The sequence below is a fragment of the Pistacia vera genome, unplaced genomic scaffold (assembly GCF_008641045.1).
Source record: "Pistacia vera cultivar Batoury unplaced genomic scaffold, PisVer_v2 Contig665, whole genome shotgun sequence".
Lineage (NCBI taxonomy): Eukaryota > Viridiplantae > Streptophyta > Magnoliopsida > Sapindales > Anacardiaceae > Pistacia > Pistacia vera.
Genome location: NW_022196518.1, coordinates 338,906 through 361,242, shown reverse-complemented (window position 1 = coordinate 361,242; position 22,337 = coordinate 338,906). Strand labels below are relative to the sequence as shown.

Here is a 22,337-nt window from a genome sequence, read left to right as displayed (position 1 = left end):
TTTATTAAAATGGCTAAATACATGGATATGGAATAGGAAATAAACCAAAATTCGAGTTAGCTGTTCTATATTATATCTTTACTAATTTGACAATGGGAAGGTTAAAAGAAGTAAGATAATGGGTTTGTTGATTCTGCTCACATGGCCTGCATTTTGGTTAATGATCCTCTTTCCTCTTGTGGAAATATGGTCCTATGATCTTTTTATTGTAAATGCACTCCCCTATACAATTGCTGCATTTATCATTCAAAATAATATGGACAAACGTGGAAGAGTAATATTACACCGATAATCTCTTTTCACAAACATTTTTTCACAATTTTGACGTGACAGTTTATAATTAGTCAAATTTATCATGTGAGACTTAGGTTAAACTCATTGCGAACTGATTAATTATAAGCTGTTATGTCGAATTTGAAAGAAGAGATTATGGTTGTAGTATTTTCCAACGTGGAAAGCTTGACTGGCTTTGTATTCGCCACGTTTTCTGGGATGTCGTTTGGATTTGTTACAGGAATTTTTCCTTGCCAGCAACATGGGAGCCTAAGTAGGACCTCCTCCTTTACTTTTATAAAAATTTCACCCTAAGGTTAAGAGTTTTGATTTGATGCCTCTTATTACATCTTAATCTTATATACTCAATTGCTTATGCAGTTACAGTCGTAGCCTGTTTGATGAGATTATACTTGCTTTCACTTCGGTATAATCTTATGCTTTTCAAGTGAAAAAAAGATTCAGTAATGTAATATAATAATTGAAGAACGCTCAATATCAAAAAGAATAATATTCCTTTCTCTATTTCTCAACTACACCAAAACAATTATAAAAAAAATAAAAAAATAAAAAAAAAACCCAACACATTACATGGTTCTGTATATTTCTCTTCCCTGCGTTTGTATGTACCCACCAAATCTACACACCCAACTCAACCACAAACCTAATAATGGAACAGTTTAATTGCCTAACTCTATGTCATCACTTAATCAATCATCTTTCCCAAGCCATTTTCAACCCTTTTGCTGTTTGACTCCCGAACCATCTTTGGTTCAACAACTTCAACCGATCATCTTTCACGTCACAGAACATCTGGCTCCACCCTTTTGGCTCAACCGGCTCCACCCCTAATCCCGGCGTTCGGTCCTTTGACCGCAGATTCACAGTGTCTTTCCAATCCACAACATAAGCCGAAACCCTTCTTCGGAACTTGCTCTTGAACTCTGACCATGCTTGGTACTTGTAATGGTTCACCACTGCTAATCCCGTATCCATTTGCTTCCATTTAAACATCTTCTTCAACCCGAAATGGTGAATCACATTATTCAATGAATCATCAATTGCATCTAACAAAACAATAGACTTGTGCCGTTGCTGTTCAACTCTTCTGTAACAATTATACCCTTGCGTTACTCCTTCCACGGGGTGTGAAGTTTGACCCGACGGACCAAAATCATTGCACCTGAACGAAACTTGACCGATCGATGGTTTTTTCGGTAACAAAGATTTCAACAGATGATCTGACGGTTGTGACTCTTTGTCCCACGACGGAGAAAAGAGGAACTCGTCTACATCGAAGTACATCATCCATTTGCAAGAATCCTTAGCGTATAATGCATTGTGAGAGAAGCCAGCTTCTTGAGTCTTCGGCCAAAGCCATAAAAATGTCGTCACGTTGTAACCTTCATCATTAAGTTCCTTAACAACACTTTCTAAATTGTCGTCGCTCTCATTGTCGTATAATATAAACTTTTCCACTCCGATTCTTGAATGATACATCACCCATTCTTTTAAGTACTTGCCCACGTTGTACACCATCGTAGATGCGCACAATAGCGACTTCTTCTCAGAGGTATCCGCTATCTTGCGCCGGGGCGTGTAGTACGCCACGGAAGGCACGATCAGATTGTCATTCGTGATTTCTATGGAGACTTTGATTGGCTTGTTAGAAGTAAACGCCGTTAAGTCCGGTTGAGCACACCTGAAGACCTCTTGTGATGAGCTGGTTACGGGAGTTCTAACGGCGGTTTCAGCATCATTATCATCACCAAATACGCACTTTAACTCTTGAGGAGGTCTGCTGAATCCTTGATGTCTGTTCACGCCTTTAGCGAACAAAGCGACGTCGTTCTCCGTTGAAAGCGCCTCGTACACGTAGAAGTTGGTTCTGATGAGCTCCTTGGCGGAGGCTTCTCTAATGAGAGATTCTTCTTCTTTCTCTGGATGTTTCGTCAAAACCGGTTGAAAGAACGGCCGTTGACGGCGAAATCTTTTTGGCATATTACATTTAAACGTCGTGAGATTCGTAAACGGCAAAACCCCCGAAAATCTAGCCTTAGAAATTTCTTTGGTTGAAAAAAAACAATACAAACCGTCCACAGAATCGGACAGTGTCTCGGGCGAGACGATTGCAAGAACCTCCCAATCCGGAAAAAGAACGGAAGCGGACTTCAATTTATCAGAATCTTGAATGGAGGACACGTGACGAGTGTGTCGAGAGACCTTATTCACTTGTTCCCTTAAAACGTTATTGGAAAAGTTGGCACTTGAGTTGTCTGGTGATGGCACGGAGATGTTTGCGGGAAGGAAGGCGAAGTCGGGTGGCGAGATTACAGTGCGGGACACGAAATAAGAAAAGAAGAAAGTGAAGAAAAGAAGCGAAAGAAAGACGAATAAGAGGTTTGTTTTGCAGCTCTTGCGAAGGAGAGTTTCAGGTAAATAATCGAACAATTTTCTTTGTTCAAGTACACAAAGAACAGAGGTTGACGACGACGATTTCTTTACAGAAGCCATTGTCTATTTGTTTGTTTGTATGTGTGCAGAAACTGAAGGAGAGAGCAAAGGTTTATATGAGAGTTTTGAGAAAGGAATATGAATCCTGATTACAGAATGATTAAGAGGTTTCCTAGAAGAGGGATTGGGCTGGGCGCCTTCTATAACAAGTATTTGTATCCTGTCTGACGTCTGTTTGTTGCCACATGTAAACCTGAATATATAGGGTTTAAAATCTAATGGAATTCAACTCGTATTAGAAACGGTGAACTGTATATATCCAGGATTTTAGCGTATTTTCTCCTAATCATAAATATATATTAATGTTGTGCTGTTAATCCCGAGAGGATAATTCCTTATTAGGGAAGAAGATATTTAGATTGACTCAATTTAGAAGGAAGATATTCAGATTGACTTAGATTCCAATTAAGGTAGTTGAAGATCATGCAACTTTCTAATCCTACGTATTTGAATCTTATCTTAACTTTATCATGTAAATGGGTGCTATATAAAATCACAACTTGTTTTCAGGGGCTAGGCAATTGTTCTAAGCAAATTTTCTTAGGAATTATACTGTTCTTTATAAGCTCTAAAAAACAATAAGATAACACTGGACGTAGGCTCAAGTTTTAACTTGTTGAACCACTATAAAAATCTCTCTGTCATTTACTTTATTGTATTTATTATTCATCCACTGTTGGTTATCCGTAATCACGCGTACAACCATTCCGGTTCTGATAGGGTCAATCGAAATTCTTTGGTTGGTGCAGATTTATGTATCAACATTTTGGCGTTAGAAGGAGGGTCTGATTCACAACAACTCTCCATGTTTTTCCCTCAAGCCTCAACTTCTTCAACAAATCCCAGCTTCTTAATCTATAATCACGTCATCAAATGTGAAAATCTGAGTAGGATAAATCTGAATCTGGCTAAGTGGTAAACACAAGAATTATAGCCCTTCGAGTTAGCTTTCCAACGGTCCAAGAATCATCCAAATATGAGGTCTACAGCTTAAGTTATTGTCAAAATACTTAAGCTTATTCCAAATCAGAGTTCTCAGATTACGTGGCCAGATCGCTCATATTGCGCGCTTAGATCACTCTGATCTTTAACTTCAGATCGCGTGCTCAAATCTCTCATATTAGAAAGAGCCCGCTAGCTCTCCAAGCTTTTTGATTGAGAAATGCTCTCAGATTAAGCTCTTAAAGCTTTTTGATCGAGAGTGCTCTCAAGTCAAGCTCTCCATGCTTTCTGATCGAGCTATGCTCTCAGATCAAACTCTCCAAGCTTTCTGATTGAGCAATGCTCTCAGATCAAACTCTTCATGCTTTCTGATCGAGCTATGCTCTTAGATCAAGCTCTCTACGCTTTCTGATCGAGCTATGTTCTTAGATCAAGCTCTCTACGCTTTCTGATCGAGCAATGCTCTCAGATCAAGCTCTCCATGCTTTATGATCGAACTATGATGTCAGATCAAGCTCTTCATGGTTTCTGATCGAGCTATACTCTCAGATCAAACTCTCCATGCTTTCTGATCGAGCAATGCTCTCAGATCAAGTTCTCCATGCTTTCTAATCGAGCTATGCTCTCAGATTAAGCTCTTCATACTTTCAAATTTAGCTATGCTCTCAGATCAAGCTCTCCACGCTTTATAATTGAACTCTTCGCACTTTTAGATCGACCTTTTTATGCTCTCAGATTGAGCTCTTTATGTTCTCAGATCGAGCTCTTTATGCTCCCTGATTAAGCTCATAAGCTCGCTCATTTGCTTGAGATCACGTGTTTAAGATCTCTCATATCTCTTAGATCGCGTCAGGCGTAACGCAACTTCTTCAATTCGAGACTGCGGCCTATAGTGCGACAACCATCCAGATCAAAGACATGATGAGTTTTTGAAGTGCGATTACGCACTTCAAAAACTTGGGGTCTATTGTTGTGCAGTCAATCCGGAGAGGATAATTCCCTATTAGGAGAGAAGATATTTAGATTGGCTCAATTTGGAAGGAAGATATTCAGATTGACTTAGATTTCAACTAAGGTAGCCGAAGTTCATGCAACTTCCTAATTCTACGTATTTGAATGTTATCTCAACTCTATCATGTAAATGGGTGCTATATAAAATCACAACTTGTTTTTGAGGGCTGGGCAATTGTTCTAAGCAAATTTTCCTATGAATTATACTGTTCTTTGTAAGCTCAAAAAAACAATAAGATAATAGTGGAGGTAGACTCAAGTTCTAACTTGCCGAACCACTTTAAAAATCTCTCTGTCATTTATTATTCATCCATTGCTGGTTATCTGTAATCACGCCCATATCCATTCTAGTTCTGACAGAATCAATCGGAATTCTCTGGTTGGTGCAGATTTATGTATCAATAATTAAATATGAAATATTCATATTTATGCCTTAATACATTCATACAACAACTCTTTATTTAACAGAAGAAACCCCTCAAATGAATGATCAGTTACAATAATTCCTTTTTTTTTTTAAACTGATTTTAACCAGATTTGATCTATTATAAAAATGTAATACCTATCTTGCTCTTACTATATTGTTGCGTTTGCTTTACTATATATATATATGTTAATTTATAATCTGTATAATTGGAAATAATATATGAACTCAGCATCATCACCACCACAACGCAATTTCACAACTTAATTATGTAACCATTTATCATTAAGGAGTTTCCATCACCAAGAAGCATTGATGGTTTCTGATATTTTAGGGTTTATAGATTCTTTTAGTGGAATAGCGACGGTCAGTCTTCTCTTCTGCTACAAGTTTTATGCCTTTTTCACTCTAAATTCTTGCTTGTTACTGGTTGATTGTATAAAGAGACAAACATAAAAAGACCAATTATCAACTCTTAAAGACTTTTAAGTCAATGAAAAAAGACTTAATTGGGTGATTCGAAGTGTTGGAGTTGGAAAAGTTTTGATGAATTAATTCCTGCACTACAATCAAGCGAGAAGAAGGGAAGCCGGAGGTTGTGGCTTTACAGCTAACGAGCATAAGGCGTGTTCTTTAATTGTACCCAAAGTTTCATTCTTCATGCAACTTTATGATGTGTTGACTCCATTGGATTATTATGGATATTCTTTAATTGTTTCAAAAGTTAATAATTTTATATTCCTTGGTAATAAAGTTAAGACTTCAAAGTCCATGTGTTAGTCGATTGAGCAAGGCACCCATTCGTTAAGGAACTCCTCCACTACGTACAACTGGAATCATGCAAGAGAAGATATCATAATCATACAACTAGTGTAAGTTTGAAGACATATATAAATGGAAAAGAGAGGCTACTATTTGTTGAATATTTTATAACGTGTTGATCACTACAAAGGATCTCTTTATGCATGAAAACTCATCTATTGAATCTTTTATATATATATATATATAAATGACAAACTCAATCATCCAAATCTGCTCAATAATAACTCTTTAACATATCCTAGATGATGGTGAAGAAGAAACATGTAATATATGATATGGAGTGGAGATTTTTGTTTGACATGATGGACCAATCTCTTGGGCTCATTTGATTTATAAGTTTCATTAAAGTTAGATTAACACTAGTTAACTAAGTAATGATCTGACATTTGAAAGCGATTTACATGATAGGTATCCCATGAATGCGAGATCGGGTGTAGTTGGTTCAATTAACCCAGCCAGCCCAAATGGTAAAAAATAGTATAAAGATGTTGGACTTAGGGCCCAGACTGATGTGTAAGATAAGAATGTACATTTCTATTGTTAATAATAAAAGAAAAAAGTAAGCGACTTTTTCTCACTCAAGGTTTGACCTAATGACATTTCCTATCCGAAAAGTTTCAAAATATACACAGCACATATCTGTTAGTAAATTCCGTTGTGAAGAAGGATAGAATGGTCAAAAGCTTGTTATAAGTAAGGATATAATGGTCAATTAATATTATGCATAAAAAATCCCTCCCTTACCCACTATCGCCACCTCTCTCTCTCAATCATCCATCTCTCCATGATTCGTTAGGCTTGAAGAGAGGTGGTGTCACGGTCACTATCCCTAACCCGCATAAGAACCCTCGGCATCCCACCATCAAAACTCCACCCCTGACTGCACTCGCCGATCACCACCCATAGCTGCCACGTCAGGTAGGGATGGGCACGGGGCAGGGCGGGGCCGGGGACTGTCTCCGACCCCGGCTCGAGAGGATTCCCTAATCCCAGCTCGAAGCCCGTTTAAGGAATCCCCGAAAAAAGCCTGTTTCCCAAAATTCCCCGAATTCCTCGTTTGGGGTTTTTTTTTTTCCCTTAATTTATACTTTTATTATTATTTTCTCCCAATTATATATACCAACCAAAAAAGAAATTAAATATATAATATACATATTAAACGTAAAGACCATATCATCAAAAAAAAAAAATTAAATCTATAATGTACATATTAAATATAAAAACCATCATATTAAAGTAACACAATTATAATTTGTTATTGTATAATGTATAATTGATTTTCAAATAGTAAAATTACTATAGGTATATATGATTGATTTTGATTTTCAATTATTAAAATTAATATATATAATATACATATACGGGTCGGGGCAAAGCCAATCCCAGCCCGTCCCTGAATTTCGGCGGGCAATTTTGGGCCCGAATCCCAAAAAATTCGGGGAAAATTCACCCCGTTCGGGGTGGGTCCCCGCAGGGCCGGCTAGTGCCCATCCGTAACGTCAGGCGACTATCCTTTGCGAGATTATGACTGATTCTAGCGGTGACACCCCTCCCTCACCAAAAAAAAAAAAAAAAAAAACACAACCACCCCCTAACTCACCGACATTTCCTCTACAAAACCCCCATTCTCCTCGCCACGGTAGCCCACTGTTCGCTACCCCCCACTCTACCTAGGGTTTTTTACATTTTGTTGAAATTGGTTGTTGAAAGGATGGTTGTTTGTAGGGGTGAAATCGAGTCAAGTATCTAGGTACTCGAACTCAACTCGGTTGCTATAGTACCGAGTTTGAGTCTGGTTGAGCCTGATGAATCAAGTTCAAACTAGAACTCGGTATCTAAAATTCGAATTCGAGTTCAAATTCCAACTTGGTTAATCAAGTTTTAGTCAAGTTTTTCAAGATTAATCGAGTTTTTCGAATTTTTTGTACAATGATTGAACTCTACTCATGGGATTATTCGAGCTACTCGAACTTGAACTCGACTCGACTAATGACGAGTTGAATTCGAGCCAAGACTAAGCTGAGCTCGAGCCACTCACGAGCGGATTTGCTCGATTTTCACCCTTGGTTGTTTGATGAAATTGAAGCTTGGGTTTTGTTTGATTGATTATTTGGAGTGTTTTTGTTCTTCATTTTGGTCGAAAAACCCAACCAATCACCGACGTTCACTTCTTTGCCATCCACTGCTTTGTTAGGGTTTTGCTTGTTTGTTGAATTTGACTTTGATTGGAGATTGATTTGGAATTGTTTTTGGCAGGAGAATGGGTTATTGGAAGTGTTTTTGTGTTTATGGGTTAATTGCAAGTTTTCCAACCACTCTTCCCATTCAATTACTTTCAACCCCAAGTCTTCAAATTTTGCAAAACCCTAGGTGGTGGAGAGTTGTGAATGGCGTGCATTTGGCATCGGGAAGGTTAGGGGTTTTTGAGATGGGAATCTCAGTGAGTTGATTGGTGGGCTCAAGATAGATTTGCAATGCCAAAAGCGGCTAGAAAAGGGCAAGAATCGTGCAAACTAATTGTGTGCGATGGTTGGCGAATGGAGGGGTTAGACAGGCAAGAGTGTAAGGGTTTTGGTGAGGGAGTGATAGGAAATATTTTGGTGGTGGTGGGTGGCTCAACGACATTAGATTCATGTCAAAATGGCCTTAAAACGACGGCCTTATGGTGAGCATGGGTCACAAGAAACAGACACATTTTTGGCCAAAATTGGCTAGCAATCGGTGTCAATTGGGGTGTTTTGAGAGAAAGGGTATTTCCATCTTCATCATAAAAATCACTATTTAATAAAAATTATTAATGAAATATAACATTTAAGTAATAAAGTTATATTTTAAAACTTTTTGAATGGAAAATGTTATTAGATCAAAGCTTGGGTGAGAAAAAGTCGTTTGCTCAAAAAGAAAAAAACACTAGTACTTTTGATCATAACGATTACACTTTGCGGGGATTGGTCCCAGCCAAAAAAAGAATCTCATAATCAACATCAACTTTATACAATGGGCCATTCATGTCCAGTTAATTAACAAAGTAATCACAAAAAGTTATGGACTATACTTTAAATAACAAAAATAATAATAATTTAATGTAAACCATAATCTCCACCGTATATCTATCTTGTGAGTAAGTACTTAGATATACATAACCATAAATAACACCTTATTAAATATTTCCAATAAGATATGATAAAAATTTCCAATTATGATAAATTATACATTTATGGAATTAATACACATTTTTTTAACTAACTTAGGTATTCGGGTATAATTACCAATCAAGCATGTCTAATTCTAAGGGCTACAAAACACCTTACAAATCCAATGAATTAAGGTAATTATATAATTATGGTAGGTATATCCCTTTTAAATATAGTTAACCACGGTGTGAGTAAATAACTTACCATCCTGTCTCAAAGGCAGGTAATTTATGCAGATTTTGTCTCTTTGGGTTACTAATTAAGAGTAATGCTATATTCACAATTCAATCCTACAACTTTTTTTCATAATTCTTAATAAAGTAACACTACAGTTACCGAAGGATGCGCACCGAATGATGTGGTAAAATCCTAATCGTCGATTAATTATGAATTAATATTGATCGACGATTAGAATTATGTCACGTTATTTAGTATACAAATTCAGTATGTATTTTACGATAACTGTTTTATTTTTCTTCTTAATATGATAATTTATCATTGATCAACTCGTATAATAGATTTTTTCTACTTGTATGGGTTCTATCTACTTATTTACGAGCTACTAAATAACGCTACCGTGTCGGAATTGCGAGAGAAACCGTAGATCCGAAATTATTGTAGCGATTAATTTCTTGGCTCAACTTTAAGTTACAGCTTGCATAATAAAAGATAGTCAATCCAACAGTTACATCAATTCACATTGTCCACATTTTTGAAGACTTTTTAACCATATAATATAATAAAAGAAATATATATTCAGAAACTTACATCATTTTACCAAGAAAGCAGGGATGGTTGGATGGTGGGTCCCGGGGTTTTTGACAAACTCAACTCATCACGCGGCGGCGTCACTTAAACTTAACTCAACAGTGTCAAACACGGGCAAATACGGAGAAATACCGAGGGTAAAAAAGGGAATCTAAGTCCAAACGAACCGAAAGGTTTAAATGCGGAAACAAAGAAATAGTAATAAGAAAGGTGAGAGAAAGGATGGAGAGCGACCTGCAACAAAATAATCATGCACAAACATTAATGCAGCGAAAAATAAATTAAGTTAAAAGATAAAAAAAGAAAAAAAGAAAAAAAAAGAGGCCCACTTGAGAAAGCCTTAATTACTTGAGATTGAGAGGAGTTGAAGAAGGTTAGTTCCCGCTAAATGTGGCGCTTAATTTGTTTAGTGTTATTGTAAACTCTCACTGTCTGTCACTCAACGAAACACAAGATAAAGATATTACATGTTTGTTTCGTTTATACCCTTTCGCGTGATTATTTTATTTTTTTATTCTCTCATTTGCCCCCTTTTCTCAACGAATTCCACCGCAGATAACCTTCAACTTCGTTGTTGTTGTGAGCTGTTCCTCACTTGTGTTGTGGGATTTTCTTTTGACTTTTTTTTTTTTTTTTAGTAATTTATGTGTAAATTTGTTTTTGGGGTGTTATCCATGGGTGGTAATTATTACTTGTGTTGTTGTTGTTGTTATTATTTGTGGTGGGGTTATAATATGGAAAACAATTCTCTTCTTCAATGGAATCTCAAGACTTGAAGAGGAATACAATTTTTTTTCCTTATACTTATTTTTTGGGGTTTTCGTAAGATTTGATTCGGGATATCTTCATGCTTCTGAGGAGGGATTCGTCTTTCCTTATCAACGGTTAGGGTTTTACAGTTAATTTTAGGAAAATCAATAATATGAAACGGAATTTTCCTAATTTCATTATCGTCATTTGTGTATTAATTTACTGATGAATAGGAAATTTGAGTGAGTGTAATATGAGTGGTTCTGTTTTGTTGTTTGCTTGAATGTGTTTATTATACACATAGCAATTTGCAACTGCTGTGTCTTTTGATAAAGAGATGAGTTGCTTTTGTTGTTTAAGTCGAAAGACACAAGACATCAAAGTCGATATTGATAATGGTACTCGATCCACTTCTCACCATTCTTCTGTATCTTCAGGTATTTCTCATAATTTCAGTTGTTAGGTCTTTTTTGGGTTTGTTTATATTAGAGGGGTGTTAACAATGAGTGTTTTGGGTGCAGAAAATGGGAGAGTTAATTATAAGGAAAATGGCGCAAAAAGAGCAGGTGGGGCGCGTAGTTTCACATTCCGTGAACTAGCAACAGCAACGAAGAACTTTAGAGATGTGAATTTGATTGGGGAAGGAGGTTTTGGAAAAGTTTACAAGGGGCGCTTGGAATCAGGCCAGGCAAGTTAGCTGCTCTAAAATTTTTGGTGGTTTTTTTTAGCAAAGTGACTATGTTCACACCGTTAATCTAATAGTCTTTATGGAGAGCAGAATATATAGATTTTATATTGTGAGTTAAGTTTGATTCGATTTGGTTACTGTGACCAGATTGTTGCGGTCAAACAACTTGATCACGAGGGTGTTCAGGGGCATCAAGAATTCATTGTGGAGGTTCTCATGCTCAGTCTGTTACACCATGCTAATCTTGTTACCTTAATTGGCTACTGCACTGCTGGAGATCAGAGACTATTGGTTTATGAGTATATGCCAATGGGTAGTTTGGAAGATCATCTTTATGGTAATTTCTTTTTTTTAAAGTATCGAACTCTGTTAATTGTTTACTATTATAATCTTTGTTTTGTTGTTTGTCTTTCTCATTCATGTTTTGTGGAACATTATGGTTTATTTCTGATCTGTTTGTATACATAAGAACAAACTCTTTGAATTTTGTTGGAGCAGTGGCATGACATATTTGTTTACATAAATACTTTTTTCTTTAGATTGTACTAGTTCTTCTAGATTCTGCAGTATATGTTCCATGCGTTACTGTAGGTCTTTTACTTCATATCACACTCTGTATTAGATCTCCCTAATTCTCAGCCTTACTTGCTCGCAAACAGTGTTTAAGTTTTGTGTCACTTTATACTCTTTATGTGATTTAACTTTCATCGTTGATTCTTACCTTTTGAAGGATTGCTTGGGAGAATTTATTTTTGAACCATATTCAGAACCTTTACCTTCCGAATATATTAAGGGCTTCTTCATTGTTTCCATTTATCTTATATAACCTCTGTGGTATAATGATGAAATATATTGAAATTACTAACAAAGATGGAACATGGTTTAAGGATAATTTCAATACTTATTCTGTACAGATGTGGCAGGCGACCAAGAGCCGTTGAGTTGGAACACTCGCATGAAAATTGCTGTTGGTGCTGCTCGTGGCCTTGAGTATTTACATTGCAAGGCAGATCCTCCCGTCATTTACCGGGATTTGAAGGCCGCAAATATTTTGCTGGACAATGACTTCAACCCAAAACTCTCGGATTTTGGGCTTGCCAAATTGGGACCTGTTGGTGACAAAACGCATGTTTCAACTAGGGTGATGGGAACATATGGATACTGTGCCCCTGAGTATGCCATGAGTGGCAAATTGACTCTTAAATCTGATATTTATAGTTTTGGTGTTGTACTTTTGGAGTTAATCACTGGGCGGAAGGCAATAGATCTTAGTAAGGCGCGTGCGGAACAGAATCTAGTGGCTTGGGTGAGTTGACACTTTATTTGTTTTTTTCTTCGTTGAATTGATGGCTTGGCTATAGTTTAAGAAGGGTGCTTGTTTATCATCTTATACATGCGCCCACACTCTCTGGAAATCCTTTCTCTATTGGTTTTGCTGGGCTTTGTATGTGTCATCCTAGATTTTGTGCAGGGATGTCCAACTGTGTTGCTTTTTTATTATTATTTTTTAGTTTTGTGTGTGTGTGTGTGTGTGTGTGTACTGTTGTTAAATATTCATTTTCTACAACTTAAACTGTAATTTTTTTGGTTCCAAATACATCAATTTTGCATCAACTGTGAAAATCTTATCAGAAATTTGGCAATTATTGGACTTGGGTTTTTTTAATAAGTTGGTAGCTTGTATTTTATGTAGTGTTGCTTAAACCTAGTATAACAAGATACTAATGAAAAGAGTGAGTATCTGACAACAGTTAAATGACTCTTTTTGCTGCTTTACATGATTCATATCTTCTCCCTTTTCATTACAGTCTCGGCCATTGTTAAAAGACCAAAAGAAGTATTCCCATCTGGCTGATCCTCGGTTGCAAGGACGCTTCCCTCGCCGTTGTTTAAACTATGCAATTGCTATTACTGCTATGTGTCTAAACGAGGAAGCCACTTACCGCCCAATGATTACTGATATTGTTGTAGCACTTGATTATCTGGCCTCCCAGAGTGAGAATAACTCAGTATCCCGTAATGCTGGTGCCAACAGTGCCCCCTCATCAACGACTGAATTTTCTCGAGGTTCTTATTCTGGAAAGAGTACATTTGTTTGAATGTTTTTGGTTACGAGCTGCTACAACGATGTTATTGCTGTAAGTAATTAAGGCCATTTTTAGACGGTTATTTATAGTTTGATGTGTTCTGTTCTTCCGTTTGCATATCCTTTAACATCCTACCATTCCGTTGTCTTTCTTTATGTTTCTTTCATGGGAAATCTCTAACTGGTGCTCTTATTAATGTGTGACTGCAGATGGATCACCTTGTCAGAACTCTGAAGGAGACCCATAAAATACTGGAATTTGATATACAAATCTATATGCACCAAGAGAATGCATATAATATTATATGTGTACATGTATGTATATATTGATCAAGGTATGTAATAGTGGCATTTTTTCCTTTGAAACCATGACAAAGGTAATCTAAGCTGCTTGTGTTTGGTTGAAGTTGGAACTTATGGAAGGGGAAAAATGAAGTAGACAAACTGTGCTTATCCTAAGATGACGACACCCTTTGTAAGAAGAAATTATATCAAGATTTAGTAATACAATAGCGACCCACAAAATTAGATAAAATAGCATATAAAATAAAGTATTAATATTCTTTCTAGGTTTTATTATGTTTCAGTATGAAACCCTTCTGTTTTGATGCAATGGCTCTGTAGTTTCTGGGATTCTCTTTATGCCCATGTAATTAAATATTTTTATTCATACATTCTGTTGTTTTTAATTGTCATTTATCATGCTTTTATGTAGGGATAAGGTATCCTAAAACATTCTTGGGTTCATTGTATTCTTGTTTATATAAGACGAAGTGGGCATTATTGGGGCATCCGTGTGACAAATTCATGAGGTTTTGAATTCGAATCCCTTATTTTTATTGTTAATAGGAGTGATCACTAAAGTTTTTATTCGATCAATAATTTCAAGATCTTAAGAGATTAGTTGAGGTGCGTATGAACTAGTTCGGGCGTTTGATCATACAAATAATAATAAATAAATAATTGAAAGCCATTTGTCCAATGGTCAGCTGCCGACTAAACTAAATGAAAGTCTCTTCATTCACCATCTTTGAAGATTCTATGGAAAACATGCCATTTAAAATCTTTTCACTTGTGGCTCCTAATCGTCGACTTCTCTAAGTCTTGTTTTTTGTCTTTATCACCATGTAGATTCTGAATTTATAATTTTTAATCTAGTCAAGGTCATGCAATGGCCAATGGCTGAATCACTGGTTAATGGTAGGGAAGGTAATTAAGTTTTTTAATCAAGTTAAATTGGGAGTTTTGGGGCCGGCTTACCACTAATCTTTATTATAGTGGTCGAAAACCCAATTTCCCAGTCACCCAATGTGGCGCGACTTTTCATCACTATCATATTATTCAGTTCATCCTCTCTCACTGTCACTGCCATGGAATGGCTGATGAGGTGAAAAGTGGTTTGGTAAAAGTAAAAACGAACATGTTTACAAAGTCCTCAGGTCAATTAAATCTCCTGTGATTAGAAGACTTTCTAATTGTATACCCTTTATCCACCAAACACAGAAAAATTTTCTGTCACCACTTTGCCTTGCACTTCACTCATGTATTGACTGGCTATCCCCACATTAAGTCGTCATTATAATATCGATGGAGACACTCCTAATTAATTTAGTCTTGTCACTTAGAAATTCCATATTCTACTGTATAAGCTAAGGGAAATATATTCTAAAATAATTGACCGAGTCGTTGTTTTGCTGTTAGTGTGAATCCTTCTTCAGCCGTTTGAAAAAGTAGATTTTCTAAGGCCAAACCAAACCTTGATATTAGATGTGGAAAGCTATGCCGGTTACATTGAATACTAATTGCTTCCCATCATTGCACGAAACCAAAGTTTCTAAATTTAGTAGTAAAGCCTAAACTCTAAAGTACTCCACCTGAATCATGCATGCCTACTGTTTCCAGTTTTATAACTTCAGGACATTGTATCTGTCAGCTAAGTTTTGTTGAGATCCAAGGCCTGTGTGAACTTCCATTCAATATTTTAGTACAATATGTAGACTTACAGCCACCAATTGAATAGTATTGATGCGTGATTTTGACATAAACTAAACGCACGTATGAAATGTTGAGCTGGCCTAGAAGACACACGCGAATGGGGATAGTGAAATGAGTAATAGGTGGAGAAACTATGTTTTAAAGTGGTTCGGATGCTTAAGCAAGCGACTCTTACGTCCACTGATATTGTATTAATATGGAGGGAATGCGACCTGACTTACAAGCGATTACAAAAGAGAGAATAAGCTATTACAGAGAGAAATTAGCTATTACAGAGTAAAATGAGCCAATCCCCCAAATAGGAGAGGAGCTCTCTATTTATAGTAGGATGAATTGGAGTAATGATTACAGAATCCGTAAAAAGGGGATAGATATCATGCAAATCCTTCTTTGCGTCCCGTTGCTCATTTACTCGAGTGATTTCCTCGTTTAGTACAGGGGTTGGACACGTGGACGACCTCCAACCTTTCGTTAGTCTGGCGCGCACCCACTACATTGGCAGAAGCATGCTGCTCACGCCAGCATGCGACTTGGCTGCGTCTGAACGGCTATAGGATCTACCTATACTCTGACCATTTACACTGATCAGACCCTGCGTCAGCCCTACTTTTTCAAGCATAACAAATAGTATACACAATGAAATATCTCACTGCAAAGTATTAATGATTCAGCTCATAAATGTTTAAGAGAAAAAGGTTCATCTTGACTGGTCTCAATACATTTAGTACAAATATAAACGGATATTTCGATAGTGATAATCACTACCAAATTTTCTCTTTCATTTGCTAATAAATATCTCTCATACATGAAAAGACATCTTTATCGGTGCCGTCAAATTTCGTCGGAAAACACCATCTTTTCCAATGTTGATAGGCATCATAGAAATATCATGGCTTCGTTTGATTCACAATTGGGTGTTTTTGGGAAAAGTTTTCTGAAAAAAGTTAAAAAAAAGTTGAATTGGGCGGGTATTACGATGTAGGATTTATAAATTATTAAAATACCCCCTATATTTGTTTATTTACAAAACACCCCCTATAATAAAATCTTAAAAGTTAACAAAAACACCCCCAACCCAATGTCAAATACGGACAGCCGACCACTACCGCCGGAGGGTGGCCGGGTTCACCGTATTGGCGCATGACCGGCTGGATCTTTCCGGTCGTGCGTCGATATGGCTTTTGCCGGCCAGATCCACGGTGGATCTGGCCGACAAAGGCCAGATCTACGGCCAGATCTGGCCGTATTTTCTCGTCAATGACGACCAACAAACGGTCGTTGTTGATGGTCAACGACGACCGTTTGTTGGTCGTCGTTATAAACTGTTACAGCCAAAGATCTGGCCGTCAACGACCAGATCTTTGGCCTTTTTCGGCCAGATCCACCGTGGATCTGACCAGAAAAGGCTAGATCGGTGCACTACCGGCCAGATTCAGCCGGTAGTGCACCATCCTAACAGATTCCGGCCACTTTTCGGCAGTGGTGGCCGGAATCTGGTAAATATGAATTACTGGGGTGTTTTTGTAATTTTTAAAAAAATATTTAGGGGTATTTAATTAAATTATCAAATTTAAGGGGTTTAAAAAAAGTTGAATAATATTGGGAGTAGTATTCCCAAAAATCAAAATTTTTGGGTATTTTACTGTTTAACTTTTTTGGGAATACTAAAAGTAGTATTCCCAATTGGCAACCAAACGGAGCCATATCTTCTGATGAAATTTGTGCCTTTCAGAAGGTATATTAAGATATAATCAGATGATGTAGCGACTGTGCTTATGTACATATTGTTATGCCTAAAAAATCGTACTAATGTCAGCACTAACCAATCAGAGTTCATGAAGGCTTTGTACCATCCAGAAGCTATCACATTGTCTCAAGACAATAGGGATACGACTGTCTATGAGTGGATGAGGATCGCATATCTATCGCAACTTTATCAAAATAAAGTTGATAAGGATTAAGGAGTGGTTCTCACGTGTCAGGGCAACTTGTAAAAGCATTCATTACATTGACCTAAAAGGTGTATAAATGAACATTTCTCTTCACGAAAAGAGGGGTTGGGCATATGAGAGCTAAGCATAAATTTGAGCTTCATTATTTCTCTCTGTAAGCAAAGTATTTCTTCATCTTTGTATGTCTTACGAGTAATATCATAAAAATAGTCAGAGAATAATAAAATAACAGTGGATGTAGGAGTTGCTTTAAGCATCCGAACCACTATAAAAACATCTCTTGTCAGTCTATGATTTATGTTTCTGCAACATATATAATCTTAACACCATATTTAAATCTCATGGATCCATCATATATAATTTCTAAGACTCTTTTAGCACTTTACATATACGAGTTGTTAATGTCCAAAATCAAGTAACAAAGCAATTGGTATAGGGATAGTTTGGGTTAGTGATAGGATTTTAATTGCCAGTAACGCGTAATATCTTGTGCGTAGTGTCTCCCACGACACAGACGTTAATTATCATTCTTTGAAAGAAAGAAAACAAGTCTCTGCAATATCTTCATTTATATGATGATTAATTATCATTCTGTAAAAGAAGTTCCCTATCCATTTATGTGATCATCAATTCATCATCTCAATATAATTACTCTAAGAAAGCTATTTATTGGGAAGACAGAAGAGAAAGAGAAAATAATAAAAGGAAAGCGTTTACTGGCTGATCAAGTCGTAAAATTTTGGAGTTAATGACTTTATTCCACCCAAATAATAGCTTAACGATACATTTTAACCTATAGACTTTTAAAATACTATTTTATTATCCGAATTTATATTCTAACAGTGAACAGAGAGTAAACTCGGTTCAGACTGTTGGAGCTTTTGAAGAGGGGAGGTCGATGAGTCTTTTGATGGTAGAAGGTTGGATTTTGATAATTAAGATTGATCAGAATTTGATTTGAGAGGGGTATTTGTGTAAACACTAATCGCTCGATTACCGATGATTGGTAAGGTCGACGGGAGTAAAGTTTGAAAGGTTTTGGTGAATGATGATCGAGAAAGAGAATAGTAGTGGTAGTGTGGGATCGTAACGATGTCAAAATTAAAACGGAATATAAATTTGAGTAGTAAAATAGTGTTTTAAAAGTTTATGAGTAGGAAATGTCATTAAAAATTGTTTACTCTAAACTTTTGCCCCAAAAGATGGTTGACTGTGCCCTACGGTCCCTAACCGAGTTAATGTTACAACATTGGGCCCAACTAGCTCCTCAAATTCTACATATGGTTCAATTGGTCACCTTGACTTTACTTTCTCTTTCATTGGTTTTTTATTTTCTCTTCTACCTGAGCTTTCCATCCATAATTCCTATTTCATTTTCTTAATAATTTAGCTCATCTTTTGGGCTAGAAAAAATTCATAAAAAGAAGTGGAAATTTGAAGTAAGAAGCAAGCGACATAAACTAGAGCCGGTAAATAGAGCAAGACGAACGAAGAGAAAAAAAAAGTCCAAACAATTCTCTCTCTCCATACTAGTTTTCTTCTGCTAGCTGCTCGCCAGTTGTTTCTTTGCATTTTCTTCTCACCTTCCCCGAACCTCTCCACAAAACTGAAGATACTCCACCTAAATAGAGTTGAGTTCAAGAGGAAGATCAGATAGAGTTGAGTTTTATCAAACTATCGGCATGGGTATCTGCTATGGCACTCCTGTAGACAATCACAGTCACATTCACAGCCATAGCCCAGAAACCACAAAACCTTCCAGCCCAGGTACCCACTCATCACTTCCTTGTGTGTCATTCAATCTTCACTCTTCCTTTTTAAATTCTCTTTTGGATGTTATATGAATTTGTTTTACCATGAACTAGGCTATATATGTTTTGTCTTTGACTTTTTCAATATCTGATCGAGTTATACATATTTTTATTTCTGATCGTAAAAGCTTTCAATACTAATCATCAGGATCATTTTTTTGCTCTTTCTTATGTGATCAATTGCATATGCAGATGAGAAACTCAGAGACAACCAACCAAACAAACCGGAAGAGAATATTGTCGTGGAAGATATGCCTTCAAGCGGAAAAATCGTAACCCCAAATATGAAAATGTATACTTTAGCAGAACTGAGAGCAGCCACAAAAAATTTTAGACCAGATACGGTGCTAGGTGAAGGTGGGTTCGGTCGGGTTTTCAAAGGTTGGGTTGATGAGAAAACTTACGCGCCATCAAAGGTCGGGATGGGGATGGCAGTTGCGGTAAAAAAATCAAACCCAGATAGCCTGCAAGGGTTGAATGAATGGCAAGTAAGTTGGTTAATATCTGTTATATATATTTTAACGTTAAAGAACAAAGTTTCAGCTATTTCTGCGCATGATATCATTACAAATTAAGATTGAGTTGACCAAGCCAGTTCTATCTTAACTTGTAGCGGTTTCTTTAAAGTAAATTTTGGATTTCATCACAAAGACCACAGGGTGTTGTGACGTATAGGCTGACGGCACCATCATTTTTGCTACTATAATATGAATCAAATATTCTTTAGATGAGTTCAATTATGTTGAAGAATCATGTTTTTATTTAATTTTGTGGGTGCAGGCGGAGGTGAAATTCTTGGGAAAATTTTCCCATCCGAATCTGGTTAAGCTTCTCGGATACTGTTGGGAAGATAGACAATTCCTTCTCGTGTATGAATACATGCAGAAAGGAAGCTTAGAAAACCACCTTTTCAGAAGTAAGAACATGAAAAACTGTCTAATCATGCAACCCTTTATGGCTTTTGTTATTTTTGCGAACTCACATGGCTGTACTTTTGTCAACAGAGGCCGCTGAGCCTCTTTCGTGGAACATTCGCCTTAAAATAGCAATCGGCGCCGCCAAAGGCCTCACCTTCTTGCACTCATCGGAGAAGAGTGTCATTTACCGGGACTTTAAGGCCTCCAATATCTTGTTGGATGCTGTAAAGAGATTAGTTTTTATTATTGTTATTTGAATAATACTATATATATATATAATATTTTTATAATATAATGCAGTAAAAGATAATTAGATAATGAAGGTTTATTTTTAATTTAAAATTAATGTAAAAAATGTTGTATAATAATATTATATTATGCTTATTCTTTATGGCTAAATACATTTTGACTTAATACTAACTTTATAATATGTTGCACTTTCCAGGATTATAATGCTAAACTTTCGGACTTTGGACTAGCAAAGTTGGGACCGATAAATGGGAACTCACACGTGACAACACGTGTTATGGGCACTTATGGTTATGCAGCTCCAGAATATGTTGCGACAGGTATAAATATAATAGACCTTCCTAATTGTTTTTTTATATATCTTTTTTCATATATGATTATTGAACAATTGATTGGCTGGCAGGACATCTATACGTCAGAAGTGATGTGTATGGGTTCGGCGTCGTTCTGCTCGAAATGTTGACAGGATTACGGGCTCTTGACACCAATCGTCCCTCCGGTAACCATAACTTGGTGGAGTACGCAAAGCCATCTCTTTCGGACAGACGAAAGCTGAAGAAGATAATGGACCCGAGGCTAGAGGAGCAGTACCCTGCAAAAGCGGCGTCCCAATGTGCTGAGCTTATATTAAAATGTCTAGAATCTGACCCCAAAAGTCGCCCTTCCATGGATCAAGTCCTGGAAAATTTAGAAGAAATCAGTGCCATTGAGGTAGACCCTAAAAAGGTTAGAGCCAAAGCCAAACGCAATTCTTCGAAGCAGCGACAAGAGTCGTCGTCTTCTTCTTCTTCTCATCAGCATCATCACCACGGTCATTATCGATCTCCCATGCATTCAAAGCATGGTGACAATGGAACCAGAGCTCGATGCAGTCAGCGCCCATCAATGGTTCGGTGAATGTAATAAACATAGGTCCGGTGCATTTGAATGCAACAATTTGATCATGTTACTCGTATAAAATTTACCATTTCTTCTTCTGTAATTGTTTTGGGAACTTGTATAAGTGGCGAACTGTATGACATGTTCAAATTCTGCCACGAATCGATCAGATCTAATCAACCTCAAATCCAATGACCTAGGCACTACCATTATTTGTACACTTTGTATCTGTAAATTATTAAAAGAACTTGAATTCATGATGGATTATCCCATTTTGTACATTGAACAAAAATTCGACAGTCATTTGACTGAATTTTTGAAACTTAAGTCGTTGTGAGGATAGCAATGGGCTCATCAATTTGCTCTGCCGATGAAGCTAGACCCAAATTTTTATTGAACTAAGAACTCCTGTCAGACCTAACCTCAAGTCCCAAACCCAATGTTCAGCTGAAAAGGGCTCAATACTGGAGCCCATTATAAATAGTGACGATCCGTCATCCAGCTGGCCCGATGTATGCTTTAATATTACCGTCATCTCTCCTAGTTTATGGGCTATACTTTGTCATCCCTCTTTTATAATGTGGATGGAACCATGGATTTGGTTGCAAATGGGAAATCGAAAGGTTTCAGTACACTGACTTTACAGATGAAGACAAACATAACGTGGACAACGAAACAAATATCCTCATCGATAATTTACGGCTTCAATTTGAAGAAAAATGACAATGTGATAGTATGTTTTTCCACGGTGCATAGGCAAAGTCATCCATTAACTATTAATAACGTCATGTTGAGCCGTGAAAATTGACTTTGTATCAGGACCAAGGCGGCCCAGGTCAGGTCACGGTTTAGCACGAAGCCAGGCAGGCACCTGTCACTTGTCCCTCAAGCACTTACCATCTCCATTGATTCCCTGGACTCTTTCTCTATGTGTTTCACACCTACACAAGATATATATTCCTTCACCTAATGTTTACAATATTTTGGACGTTATAATCACATTGTTTGACGTATCAATGCATGTCAAATTTGTCATTCCTAAATTATTGAGCTCATCGTCAT

At 36.9% G+C, this 22,337-nt stretch overlaps 3 protein-coding genes across 4 annotated transcripts; 2 read left to right on the top strand and 1 right to left on the bottom strand.

Annotated features, from left to right (window-relative positions):
- Positions 1–987: 987 nt before the first annotated feature.
- LOC116112666 (glycosyltransferase family 92 protein Os08g0121900) lies at positions 988–2,787 on the bottom strand. The gene has a single exon (XM_031398789.1). The coding sequence runs from the start codon at positions 2,785–2,787 to the stop codon at positions 988–990; it is 1,800 nt and encodes a 599-aa protein (XP_031254649.1).
- Positions 2,788–10,295: 7,508 nt separating this feature from the next.
- Positions 10,296–14,144, top strand: LOC116112653 (probable serine/threonine-protein kinase PBL21). The gene is made up of 6 exons (XM_031398777.1): positions 10,296–11,135; positions 11,220–11,386; positions 11,534–11,723; positions 12,301–12,692; positions 13,195–13,524; positions 13,683–14,144. Exons 1-5 carry the CDS (start codon positions 11,036–11,038, stop codon positions 13,483–13,485), a joined length of 1,140 nt encoding a protein of 379 aa, XP_031254637.1. The 5' UTR covers positions 10,296–11,035; the 3' UTR covers positions 13,486–13,524; positions 13,683–14,144.
- Positions 14,145–18,747: 4,603 nt separating this feature from the next.
- On the top strand, positions 18,748–21,532 carry LOC116112634 (probable serine/threonine-protein kinase PIX13). 2 transcript variants are annotated; one of them, XM_031398753.1, is made up of 6 exons: positions 18,748–19,186; positions 19,423–19,718; positions 20,011–20,146; positions 20,277–20,371; positions 20,593–20,716; positions 20,800–21,532. In XM_031398753.1, the coding sequence occupies exons 1-6, from the start codon at positions 19,102–19,104 to the stop codon at positions 21,291–21,293; spliced, it is 1,230 nt and encodes a 409-aa protein (XP_031254613.1). In that variant the 5' UTR covers positions 18,748–19,101; the 3' UTR covers positions 21,294–21,532. The 2 variants fall into 2 exon arrangements, with proteins under 2 accessions (XP_031254613.1, XP_031254612.1); XM_031398752.1 differs by having other exon boundaries at positions 20,235–20,371.
- Positions 21,533–22,337: the final 805 nt, after the last annotated feature.

Bases quoted from the DNA above. Each gene is read 5' to 3' on its own strand.
- LOC116112666 (XM_031398789.1), bottom strand. From the start codon at position 2,787: ATGGCTTCTGTAAAGAAATCGTCGTCGTCAACCTCTGTTCTTTGTGTA.
- LOC116112634 (XM_031398752.1), top strand. From the start codon at position 19,102: ATGGGTATCTGCTATGGCACTCCTGTAGACAATCACAGTCACATTCAC. The intron at 19,719-20,010 runs GTAAGTTGGTTA...TTGTGGGTGCAG, and splicing joins AAGGGTTGAATGAATGGCAA to GCGGAGGTGAAATTCTTGGG. The intron at 20,147-20,234 runs GTAAGAACATGA...TTTTGTCAACAG, and splicing joins AGAAAACCACCTTTTCAGAA to AGGCCGCTGAGCCTCTTTCG.
- LOC116112653 (XM_031398777.1), top strand. From the start codon at position 11,036: ATGAGTTGCTTTTGTTGTTTAAGTCGAAAGACACAAGACATCAAAGTC. The intron at 11,387-11,533 runs GCAAGTTAGCTG...TACTGTGACCAG, and splicing joins GGCGCTTGGAATCAGGCCAG to ATTGTTGCGGTCAAACAACT. The intron at 11,724-12,300 runs GTAATTTCTTTT...TATTCTGTACAG, and splicing joins TTTGGAAGATCATCTTTATG to ATGTGGCAGGCGACCAAGAG.